Source organism: Haliotis asinina, chromosome 8, assembly GCF_037392515.1.
Source record: "Haliotis asinina isolate JCU_RB_2024 chromosome 8, JCU_Hal_asi_v2, whole genome shotgun sequence".
In the NCBI taxonomy this organism is placed as follows: domain Eukaryota; kingdom Metazoa; phylum Mollusca; class Gastropoda; order Lepetellida; family Haliotidae; genus Haliotis; species Haliotis asinina.
In genome coordinates this window covers 27,446,952-27,458,736 of record NC_090287.1, presented here as the reverse complement: position 1 = coordinate 27,458,736, position 11,785 = coordinate 27,446,952, and the positions used below count along the sequence as shown (strand labels likewise).

Here is an 11,785-nt window from a genome sequence, read left to right as displayed (position 1 = left end):
CCTATGAAGGTTCAGGGTCCGGTGAATTTGTATAAAGCAAGAAAGAAATAAATTCTAATAGTTTTCACTGATGTTGGCCACTGGCTTCAGAGGATGTTCATGCATACGATCTTGTCCTAAATGTTACCACATGCTTGCACTCGGGAGATATTCTCTTGGAACAGGTTGCCGAAACATTGTAGATGCGACGTAACACCCACTCAAGAAACAGGTGACTTGCTTTGAGTCAACAAAGAACGATTTAGACGTGTGAAATTGGTGTTGAAGCCATTTCTGCATTGCTACCGAATAGTGCTGATGGTGAACAGGCGGTCAATCACTCTTACTTGTTTAAATGTGAAAGCTCAGTTATTTGACCACATCGTGACACTGAAGCCGATACCACATGCAGTGACTTAGAGTAACTTTCTTTGTAGTTCTGAACTAACATACGCATTCAACTGGAAAATATCACCTTTACACGTGCAAGGTCTCTTATGAACACCCCCAATACTCCATTTACTGTGAAGGTGCATCGTTTTAAATTGACATCAGTGCAGGAAACGTAAATGGCTGACGCGATCAATAAAAACACAACCATCTAATAAAGTGTACTGTATTGCTGCTGTATAGTGTTGTTACTGGGCGTGCAGTCAAACACTCTACCTGCTAAGATGTGAAAGCCTTAGTCTTTAATAACATTACTTTAACATCGCGGCATGTTTATAAAAGCCTTAGTTCAACATTAAAGTGTTGTGTTATGTTGACACAATATCACGTAGAGATATACAGTTCATTCGCGCATACATAACTGTAAATAAATATATTATCCATTTCAGTGATCAAGCTCTCTCATGAAACAGCCTCAGTGCGAGAGTCACAGTGGCGTTGCATCGCAAACCTATATTCCTGACAAGATCGACGGGATGTGGGCATTATTGATTGGCTGTCCAACAAAAGGAATCTCTGGATCTGAGCCCAATAAAACACCTGCCGGCTGAATTCGATATGTCAGAGTCAACATACGCCACACGTAAACAACTGGCCGACGCTTTTTAAGGAGAACGGAAGAGAATTCCAGAAGGCAGAATAAATAGACTCATCCCTTTTATGCCAAAAAGGTGCAGAACAGTGATAACAGGAAACTGTGGTCACACCAGGTACTGAACGGAACGCCCTTTCAAGGTCGTTTGTGTCTTATGGCAGGACAATAAATATTGCTGTTATGTTAACAGAATGTGTCACCATCGTAAGACTCTTCACTGTATCAATCATATGCACATTTACTTCAACGTAGTAGAATAGTTTCAACGTTGGCCTGTACGTTTCCTTTTTGGAAATGTGCAAGTGCAGAAAATCATTTAAGAAATGAAATACTCTTTTCGCAAAATACTGACGGGTATTTGTTACTTCGTGATAAGGGGTACAATAATTGTGTTGTATGTGGATTCTGTTTGTAGAAACTTAAAGTTCCTAACTGAAATGATTTACCTAAATTTACCGAACGGATGATTTACCTTAATTGACTGACGACTAGATACGAAATCCAAACCATACGAAACCCAATCCATTATTTAATATAGACAATAAAAGTCTGCTAAGGATTCATATGAGGTGCGCTATTGAGGTGCTGCCATATAACTGGAATCTTCCATAAGTGACAGAAGAAGTGACAGAAGCTGGTGTGATGAAGAGGAACACTTTTTATGGATAGACAACTTCTTTACTGCAGTGGAATGGATGACGATGATGATGACGGTGTTAGGACCTACACCAAAGCGTCGCATCCACTGCAGTAAAGAAGTCTGACCATAGAAGGTGTTCCTCTTTAGCTGGAATCTTGCTAAACACCAGACCAATCAACCAACCTTAGGTTCTCTATCATAGAGGTTTCATTTAGGAGGGAAACAACACTAACTTAATGGGATAGAGCTGTTTACGCCCTTTGAAACCAACACCTACAACACACAATGCTTCTAATCTATCTATGAGCTTCTATTCCTATGATCCCAGAAGATGGCATTGTATAGAAGACAATATTCAATGCTACATGTCACAATGAAAGAAGCTTCTCAGCGTAGTTCAGACTGAACATAACATTGTGAACGCTGAAAGACCCCACGCAGACAGCCAATACTGCATAAAATGAGAAAGGTACACATCTTAAATATATATAAATGGGGCAATAAAACGTCGGCATATGTTGCCACAACAAAGTCGATTTGTAGCGGCCACTCATCTGTTAGTTCTGAAGAACTGCCACAGAAGCATTTCTGAAAGAATACATCTGTGGTCAGGATAGGGTTTAAGTCCTTAGGAGCAAAGTGGTGTTGATTATGAAAACAGAAAAGGGTTGGGTCATATGGTATACAAGACTGTAGCCATTTTTTACTGCTGCATATCATGATTAAAGAAGCCCTTCAGTTAATGATGAACATAACATTGAAAACGTTGAAGGTTTCCACGCAGACAGTCGATACTGCATCAGGTTCATGCACAAAATGTAATTGTAAAACAATAAATATACCTATCTTGTCTCAACAAAGACCATCTGAGAGAAGGAAATTCTCAATGGGAGCCTAATGGTGATTCTTGTGTACGCACAAAACACTAGGCCCTGTGGTTTACAAGAGACTGTGCGATGAATGAAAGATTTCAAGCTTCGATGATCTAACCATTAACATGACCTAATGTCAAATATTAGATCAATTTCACTGAATAGATGGTTTTAACATTACTTGTGTATACGGTTTTCTTTGATAGGGTTAAAGGGTTTATCCAAAACTGTTGCCATTCTAAACCCATTACATATCGGCCTATTTGTATAGGTACTTCTGTGTCACTAATACATTTTCCGGATGTCTCGTCAATGTAAACTTCCGTGACAGTCTCTTCAGCAGATTGGTACGTTTGTAAGGTGAACTTGAAGCCAGAGGAGCGTATATCTGAAACGCACAACATTATAGAACATATATACCACAAGACGTGAGACAGAAACAGTCCTCTACGTACAAAAGATGTTTCCAAGTTTACAAATTGCCTTGGCACTTCATGGTTATTTTCTGTCCTATGAACCACACGGTTTCTTGGTTGAATCGCGATGTGAATGCATCTCCAAATGCTACTTCAACATGACTTGCCGTTCATTGTTTTACCAAACCATCTCCAAGACGTGTTACCTGTCAGATGCATTTTACACTGAGGATGACCTCCAGGTTTCAGCTGGCATGCAGTATCTGGTGTGGAAACGAGGTACCCGTTTCATTTTATTTATAAAGTTTTGTTTACGAAACAAGGCTTTACAGTTTTATCACGATATTGCTGTTAATAATCAAACTGTAGCCATTACAGTGAGTGAGTGAGTTTAGTTTTACGCCGCTTTTAGCAGTATTCCAGCAATATCACGACGTGGGACACCCGAAAATTGGCTACACACATTGCATGACGATCAAACGCTTTAACCACTAGGCTACCCCAACGCCCCTGTGGCTATTACAAGGGTTTACGTCATTTACGATGTCACACAAGGGCGAATAAATGATTCTGTGAACAGGAGCGACAAAACCCTTTCCACATTCGCAAGAAGAGTGGGTTGTGCAATTGTGACTATCATGATCATGCAATAGCAGCATTACAGCTGTATGATGTTTACAATGAAGCCTGGGCCATACAATCCAGTTATTGTTATCTTTCTGTGTAGCACAGCATGCATGTATGAACCACTATTACAACGGTAACGCTATTTTTCAGGGCATTATCATTTGCGGAACCCCGAGGTCTTTCATTACCTGCCCGACGAAGGAATTCCAACTATAACACATTTAAAGGGCAAGTGAAAGACGTCATGAGTATGTAAAGAGTTTCTTTCTAAGATTTGCTTAGATTTGAAACATTGACCTGGCAATATACGTATGTGTTTAGATGGCTGCGGCAATGGATACAGCTGGAATCCGAAACTCGATCTGTGTTATAAGGTCCACACGAACCCAAAACAGTCATGGACTGATGCAAAGAACAACTGTAGTCAAGATGGCCGACACCTTCTTAAAGTTGACAACCTCGAAACAAATCTGCTAATGAACTACCTTGCTGTAAAACACGGTAAGTATATACTTACGTGTGTGAGAATATCGCGGCTTTTTCAAAAGCATTTTGTATCCCATTCGTGAAGATCCGGGTTTTCAACAAACCATGTTTTTCTAAAGAGACGAGTAACGGGTGGTCAGTAGTGCATAGATCAATGATTAATGTCTGATTTGGGTATCATTACCAAACATAAACTCCCGATTGATTACATGTCACAGGTTAGTCTCCAGCAAACCATGTTGGTGGTAAGAAGGCGATATGTTGGTCAGTATGGGCGGATTGGTTGATGGAAGACATGGTACCTCATGGCCTGGGTCCTTACTCACAGTTCTGACCCTTGATTGCCGTTTGAACGAATAACGGAATCCCGCTGACCTAACTGATCAGCTGAGTGAATAATTATATCAGTCGCTAGATTACCTGATTCAAAATAGCAGACCCTCTGAAAAAGCAAACCAGTCGTAAAGTGACTATATAGAAGTGTGTGCAGTCTGAAACAAGGAAATATTTAGTTTCACTACGTAATTTCTTTTCCTCAGTCTCAAACATGAAAATTTTCTTTGAGGGTTCCAAAATATAGATAAAACATGATTTGATGAAACCCTATCAGAAGCAGATTGACCCAGTATTGACTTAATTTACTGTCTCCACATAAGAATGACACCACCTTGACTCATCACTGTGAACGTTCGCATACAGCCAATGTTTTGCATAATCAAAAGAATGAAATGAAATTTCCATTCATCGAATGCTAAAAACAACAGTGAATTTGAAAGTATGTAACGTTCACTCTCTTAACTGTACATGCATTTGTCGTTTGTTCTCTTTTTGTATGAAAGATAGATATCTGCTAATTATGCTGTAGGGGTGAAATCAGTTTGTTTCTATTTATTCTGCTGAAACATGTGAAACAGAACAGCGACGCGTTTGCTTGGTAGGTATTATAGCTCTGCAATGGGAACACAACTGACACATACCTAGTCTTTGCTGGTAGAACATTCGTCTATAATTTGCTTGATCTGGCTGGAGTGCAAGAAGAGGAAACAGGGTTGTGAAGTCTTTCAGTGAATGGCTACATTATATAATGTTTTTTCCTTACATGAAAGAAATATCAATATATCTGAAGTCTAAAATATCGATTGCTTTTTTGTAATTCTAGGAAAATCCTTCTGGCTTGGTGGTACTGATGAACAAGAAGAGGGAACGTGGCTGTGGACAGACAACTCCTCATTTAAGTCCGTTTGGTGGGATGAAGAAGGAGGTCAACCCCGGGGACGCGTAGGTCAGAACTGTCTTCTGCTCTACTTACATTCTTGGAATGCTGTGAACAAGTGGCATGATGAATTTTGTACCAGCCCCCGTGGTTATATATGTCAGCTACATGTGGAGCCAACTCACTGCTGAAAGGATACCAAATGTAACAGGTCTATAATGCCATAATCTGGTCTGTATATGGGCGGTAAAGGTTTACACTTTACGTGAACATCTAGTGTTATCGCTGTTTTTCAGTAATTCATTCGTGTAATTGTCACAACTGTTTATGTTTATGAGGATAGTAGGGACTGGGATCTTTTTTGCACTGACGTTTGTGCGGCCCTTAAACCCCGACATGTCTTTAGGGGCTCAACAGAAATTCGGTATGAGCCAAAAGAAAAAAAAGAATTTACGCATGTGTATGACGACAATAAAGATATCGAATACCAGGTGGTCTTGTTTCATTATGAAAACATGAATGATGTGGATAAGGCGCTACTGAATTTTGCTGAATCAGGGTTTGTAGACAAAAACTCTTTATCCTTCAAACATAAAAGCTCTATGGCTTGTTATTAATGAAATCAGCAGTTAAGCATATTATCTTATTTTAGAATCCCCTGGTGTATTGTATCCCCTGGGACAAATATGGAGGGCTGTATCATGCTGTAGTAATCAAACCGATAACAATGACAGAATGTCAGATATCCGTTTTAGGGGAAAAACCGTTTCAGCATATGTCTTTAGAAAATGAAGTCAAATATTGTCCGTGAAACTGCGGACACGTTGATTTGTATGTCCACTGAGGACTATAGATAAACATTACTCTGAGAGCATAAGTATTTCATCAATCTAAATGCATACCATATGCACTGATCTTGTCTCATCTTGCGAAGATTCTCGACCTCCAACATTATATGATAGTCACTTATTAAATCGTTATATCAACCCGATGATATTTACATAATTCGTGTCCATTCACCTTTTGGGATGTGACTAAAAATGCAAATATTGCCTTATCAAAGCCTTCCTGTTATATCAGTGCATGTTTCGCGTTGTATGTTTATTGCAAATATCCTGTGATATTCATTTTAAATACACTAGAGACTGCAGTTTGCAGTGACGATGACCTCCGTGAGTCAACTGGCATGCAGTATCTAGTTTGGAAACGAGGTTCCAGTTTCATTTCTTATTATAAAGAATTTTGGTGTATACAGTTTCATCTTAATATTGACAATGACAATGGTGTATATACTGAGTCACAGAAGAAACGTCACAAAATGTAATTTTTAAAAATAATGAATAATTTGTCTCTGATGATACATCTATGTATCCGAGATGGGATCCCTATCTAGCAAAACCCACTCAAACCCATCCATTCGTCGTGCAAATGACTTTAGTGCCAAATCAGTTTTTGAACTTTTGAACGTGTAGTCGATCATGTACGTCTCTTCTCGGGCCGAATCCGGGTTTGTTTGGGATGAAACCAAAGTCGAAATATTTAGAGAACGGTTACTGTCCACTGATACTATAAACGATTTTGATGTTTTTCTTGATGTTGTGACTGAAAATATTACCGAAGCTGTTGACATATTTGTTAATTTGATATGTAAAGCTGCCAAATGTATGAAGCGAAGTTAGTCTGTAGTCAATACCCAAGATCCTCCGTGGTTCGATAGGGAATACCGCTATTACCGCGCCGAGGGAGAGAGAGAGAGAGAGAGAGAGACAGTGAGAGAGAGAGAGAGAGAGAGAGAGAGAGAGAGAATGGTAAAGGTATTCAGAAAGAGTCGACTTGAGGAGGATTTAAAAAGGCTAGAAACAAATTTTCTTCGGCCGTGAGAGACAAAACCGCCTGTATTAGGACAAGATAGTGAGATTGCTAACTGACAATCTGTTTAATAGTAAATCTTTTTGGAATACATTTAAAAGATTTTCAGATTAGCATATCAGTTATTAACGACAGACTCACATTTTGGAGTGAAGCTTATCTTAAAATATCTGAAGCACAGGCAGGACTTTAGAACAGGATACTCAATTGTCGGCAATATTTTCATTCTCCTCTCTATTAAACATGGGATTTTAGCAAAAAGGGGTAAACTGTATGCTTTCTTCGTCGACTTCTCGAAAGCACTTGATTTAGGTAATAGATCGAAATTATGGTTAGTTTAAATTTGCAACAGAAAGGATTATCACCCAAGATGTTAGGCTGCATTAAATCCATCTATAGCTGTGTTAAATCTTGTGTTAAAGCTAATAATTCTTTTCCACAGCTGTTTGACTGTAATATTGGAGTTCGCCAAGGCTGTGTCTTGAGTCCTTTCTTATTTTCTATTCTTATGTATGATATAACCGATAGTATTGAAACGTTGTGCTACCCGGATATCCAACTTAACCCAGAATTAACCCAGTTGTTTCTATTTCTATTTGCGGATGATGTTATTCTATTCTCTGACACCATTCATGGGCTACAAAAACGCATCAATGTCCTTGAACAGCATTGCAAGGAATATCAGCTATATGTCAACTTAGATAATTGACTGTGTTTCATCATATAGATATTTGGGAATAGTCTTCTCACATACATTGTCATGGCACAAGCACTTTGAGAGCTCTATTTTACAATCCAAAAAGACTTTGATTGGTATTTTGAAAAGTTCATCAAAGTTTAAACGTATGAAATGTGATGTGTTCTTTGGAAGTTTTGACACTAAAGTAATGCCTAATGGTGCAGAAGTATGGGGTCTAGACTGTGCCAGTAATTCAACTATTGAAACAGTTCATACCCTAGGCTGTAAACATTATCTCGGTGTTAAACTGTGTACTCCTAATCACGTCATACGTGGCGAAAGATATCCCATGTATATCTTTGCATACAAACGCTGTATTATGTATTCGTACAAACTGTCACACATGCCTTCTACATGTTTTCCTAAGAAATGTTACAACTTACTACTGTTAGATGATTCAAATGGTAAAATTAACTGGACATCCAAGCTGAAAAACTTATTGTATACAATGGGTTTTGGGTACGCGTGGGAAAATCAATTCATACCCAATGTTAACCTTTTAATTTATGTGTTCACAGCTAGAGTCCGAAACATATATTTACAGGAATGGCATTTCTCGCTGTTTACTGGCCCCAAAACCCTTTTATATTCTCAATTTAAACCTCTTTTTGGTATTGAGCCATACCTGCATTGCATAGCTATCAAGAAATTACGTATTGCTTTAGCTGAATTCAAGTGTAGTTCACACCAAATGAATATAGAAATGGGTAGATATACAAAAACACCAAAAAGCTTAAGACTGTGTGAAATGTGTTCCTGCAAGTACGTGGATAATCAGTATCATTTCTTGTTGATATGCGCCGCTTACGATGACCTACGCAACCGTTTTATTCCCGCTGATGTTTTCACTCATCCAACCGTGTGTAAATGCAACCGACTAATGTGTAATGTTACTCCTATGGTCTTACGAAATCTTTCCATGTTTATATTTTACGCTAATGATCGTCGTGACCACAGCTTGAAGGCTGCAAATGTATCTGTATCATGGGCCGATGGCCTACATTCACATGAATAAAGAAAGAAAGTATTCTTCGCAAGTTTTCTTTATTTGCACGTGTTTACATTGGTCTCAAGAATTGAAAAACAACACTTTTAAACCACAGTTCTAGTGGTACTTTAAGTCCCATGATTGTCAAATATGCACCGTGAACGGAAAGATCAGTTACTGACGTCGCAAGAACAATGGGCGGCAGCCGTCGTACTGTGTATGACTTGCAAAGTCGTCTGCAACAAACTGGCAGCACTTCTGATCGCCCAAGGTAGGGTCGTCCACTTGTAACGTTACGAGCAGAAGACCGTCAAATCGTCCTACGTCACCTACGTGACAGTTTTCTGCCGGCTACACGAACCAGGGCTGAGATGTTTAGAGGTCGACTGTTCTCACAGACCATTCGAAATCGGTTGCAGGCTGCCAATCTCCATATCGGGGACCAATGTTGACGCCGTTTCATCAACGTCAACGTCTGCTGTGGGCCTAACGTCACCTCCGATGGACTCAGAGAGATTGGAATCGAGTCGTCTTTAGCTATGAATCCAGGTTCATTCCTAGATTCGCGGACAGCAGGTATAGAGTCTGGAGACAACGTCGACATGTGGTGTACAGGAAGTTGACAGATTCGGGGGCGGAAGTTGCATGGCGTGGGATGCTTTCTGTGGGAACAACCGTTACCGACTTCTGGCCATCCGTGGAAACCTCACGGGTGCTGCTTACCGCGACCAGATGCTCACCCCTGAACTCGTTCCTTTTGTGGCGGCTCATGGCCCAGGTCTGCAGTTCCAGCATGATAATGCTCGGCCGCATACCGCGATGTTGACACAACGTTTCCTTCAAAACGCTGGAATCAACGTTATGGACTGGCCATCGAGGTCCCCTGACCTTAATCCAATAGAGCACGTTTGGGATGCACATAGGAGAAGGCTCCGTGGTCTTAGGAACCAACCTCAGAATTTGCAGGAACTTGGCGCTGCCTTTGCAAGAGCAATGGTGCAGAATTCCAAACTACGTGTTCACAAGCTCCAGGCAGTCCTTGAGGAGACCTTGTTTGGCAGTGGTGAATGCGCTGGGCGGCCATATTCAATACTGAACTGAGAAATTTCGAATTTTTAGTCTTGTGACTTGACATTCTATATATCAGTGTTTTGGAACGGCGGTGTAGCGTAATGGAACTGATTGCGGCACTGTCAGTGTATCGAGTACATCACACAAATCTCAGCAATGAAATAATAACAATTTAACCATCTTACCATCTCTTGTTCTTTTACACTACCCTGAAGAAAGAATGTGAAGTTTCTTTTTTGACTCAGTACATCACATGTTACGATGTCACACAGAAGGGAATGAATAGTTCTGTGACAAATTTGTCAATGCTTCCGTTTTCAGTGAATTACTTAGGTTAAACACCACACTGAACAGTTATCCATTTTCAATCACGATGTGCCATGTCACTGTGGGAATCGACTCCGTCTTAAGATGTTCACGTCACCATTTCAATTAGGTATTACAGTTTACACCACGATTAATCTGTATAAACCTGCCTCCTGGATGGAAGGTAGATAAGAGAATCTGTACCTAAATGAGAGAGTGTACTCCCAAATATTACATGTTACATATTACGTAGTGAAGGGCAGGTGAAATGAAGTTCTGTTGTTCACTTGTGTTCACTGTTCTCGGCACTACGGCAACTTTAAAGACTCATTGGTCAGTGCAAGGAAGTGCCCAAGTGTGCATTTGTGGCCATGGTGGTCATGGCGGCGTTAACGAACGCTGCTTCATTGTCCAAAACTGACATGAACCTCAATGTGTACATTTTGCACGACTGTTTCACAGGTACGTGCTTTTGATGATTGTCTAGCATTGCTCAATACATTTAATTTCATTTTGTTAATCGTGTGCACATGTGTTTAACTTTTTTATTGCATCGTTTCAATAAATGAAAATGTAATGAGACTAAAACCATGTGTTACTTAACTTTTAGAGAGGAGTATATATGCATTAACCATTAAACAGCCAATTGCCTTCCACTGATTTACTCGTTACAACTTGAACTGAGACAGTGTCAACTGTTTCCTATCCGGATCTATGCAAAATGAGTCAGAGTGACAAAAACTTCAAAAGGCTGTATGAAAAAGGCAGTATTTCAACTTTCAAATAGTAAACTTTCCCTTCATGTCTGGCAATATTCCAACAGCTGCAGCCTTTGGTGTTCATATTTCATAATTTGTGAGATACAAAGAAGTATGCTCACTTTTACGAAGATTTGAAAAAAGCGTCTTACCAAGGTAGCAAAACTGAAGGCTTCAATGAAGCTTTCAAGACACATGTGGAGGACATTCAAATGCAATTTCCAATTTTGACTTTTATCTTACTTTTCCGAATTATATTAGGTAAACAGTTGACTAAACTGTGCATATGTTTGTGACTGACACAACTGGTGGAGCAGGATACGCTCACCTTCTCCCGAACACCTGGTGTCATCACCATTCCATAGTGATTCATAAACACACGCTCTGCCATCGATTCGCGTGGTGACATTGTTTCCCAGTACATCAGTTCATGTGTAAACAATACCTATAAAGTATGGAATATTTTGAAACTTCAGTTTAGGACAGTGAGTAAAATTAGTGGCTATATTTACACTAGTGAGGTTAAACGTTTGATGGATGGTACATATTGTATGCGGGCCAAATTGATGATATCGAAATCTAAACGTTGAAATGGCAGCATGCCAAGGACACAATATTTTGAAAGAAACTGTTTCTTTATACATATTTGTCGACTCACTCTGTCTTCAGGAACACCGGAAGTGCATACAGGAAAGTAAACACGCTGACGTTTATGCACTATACAGATAGATCACCCTCGCATTTAAATAGCTAATCAATCTAGATATATACTAAAT

At 39.7% G+C, this 11,785-nt stretch overlaps 1 protein-coding gene across 1 annotated transcript; it reads left to right on the top strand.

Moving 5' to 3' along the window:
* The first annotated feature begins 2,996 nt into the window (after positions 1-2,996).
* Positions 2,997-5,469, top strand: LOC137295196 (C-type lectin BfL-2-like). The gene is made up of 3 exons (XM_067826516.1): positions 2,997-3,231; positions 3,901-4,080; positions 5,225-5,469. The coding sequence occupies exons 1-3, from the start codon at positions 2,997-2,999 to the stop codon at positions 5,467-5,469; spliced, it is 660 nt and encodes a 219-aa protein (XP_067682617.1).
* Positions 5,470-11,785: the final 6,316 nt, after the last annotated feature.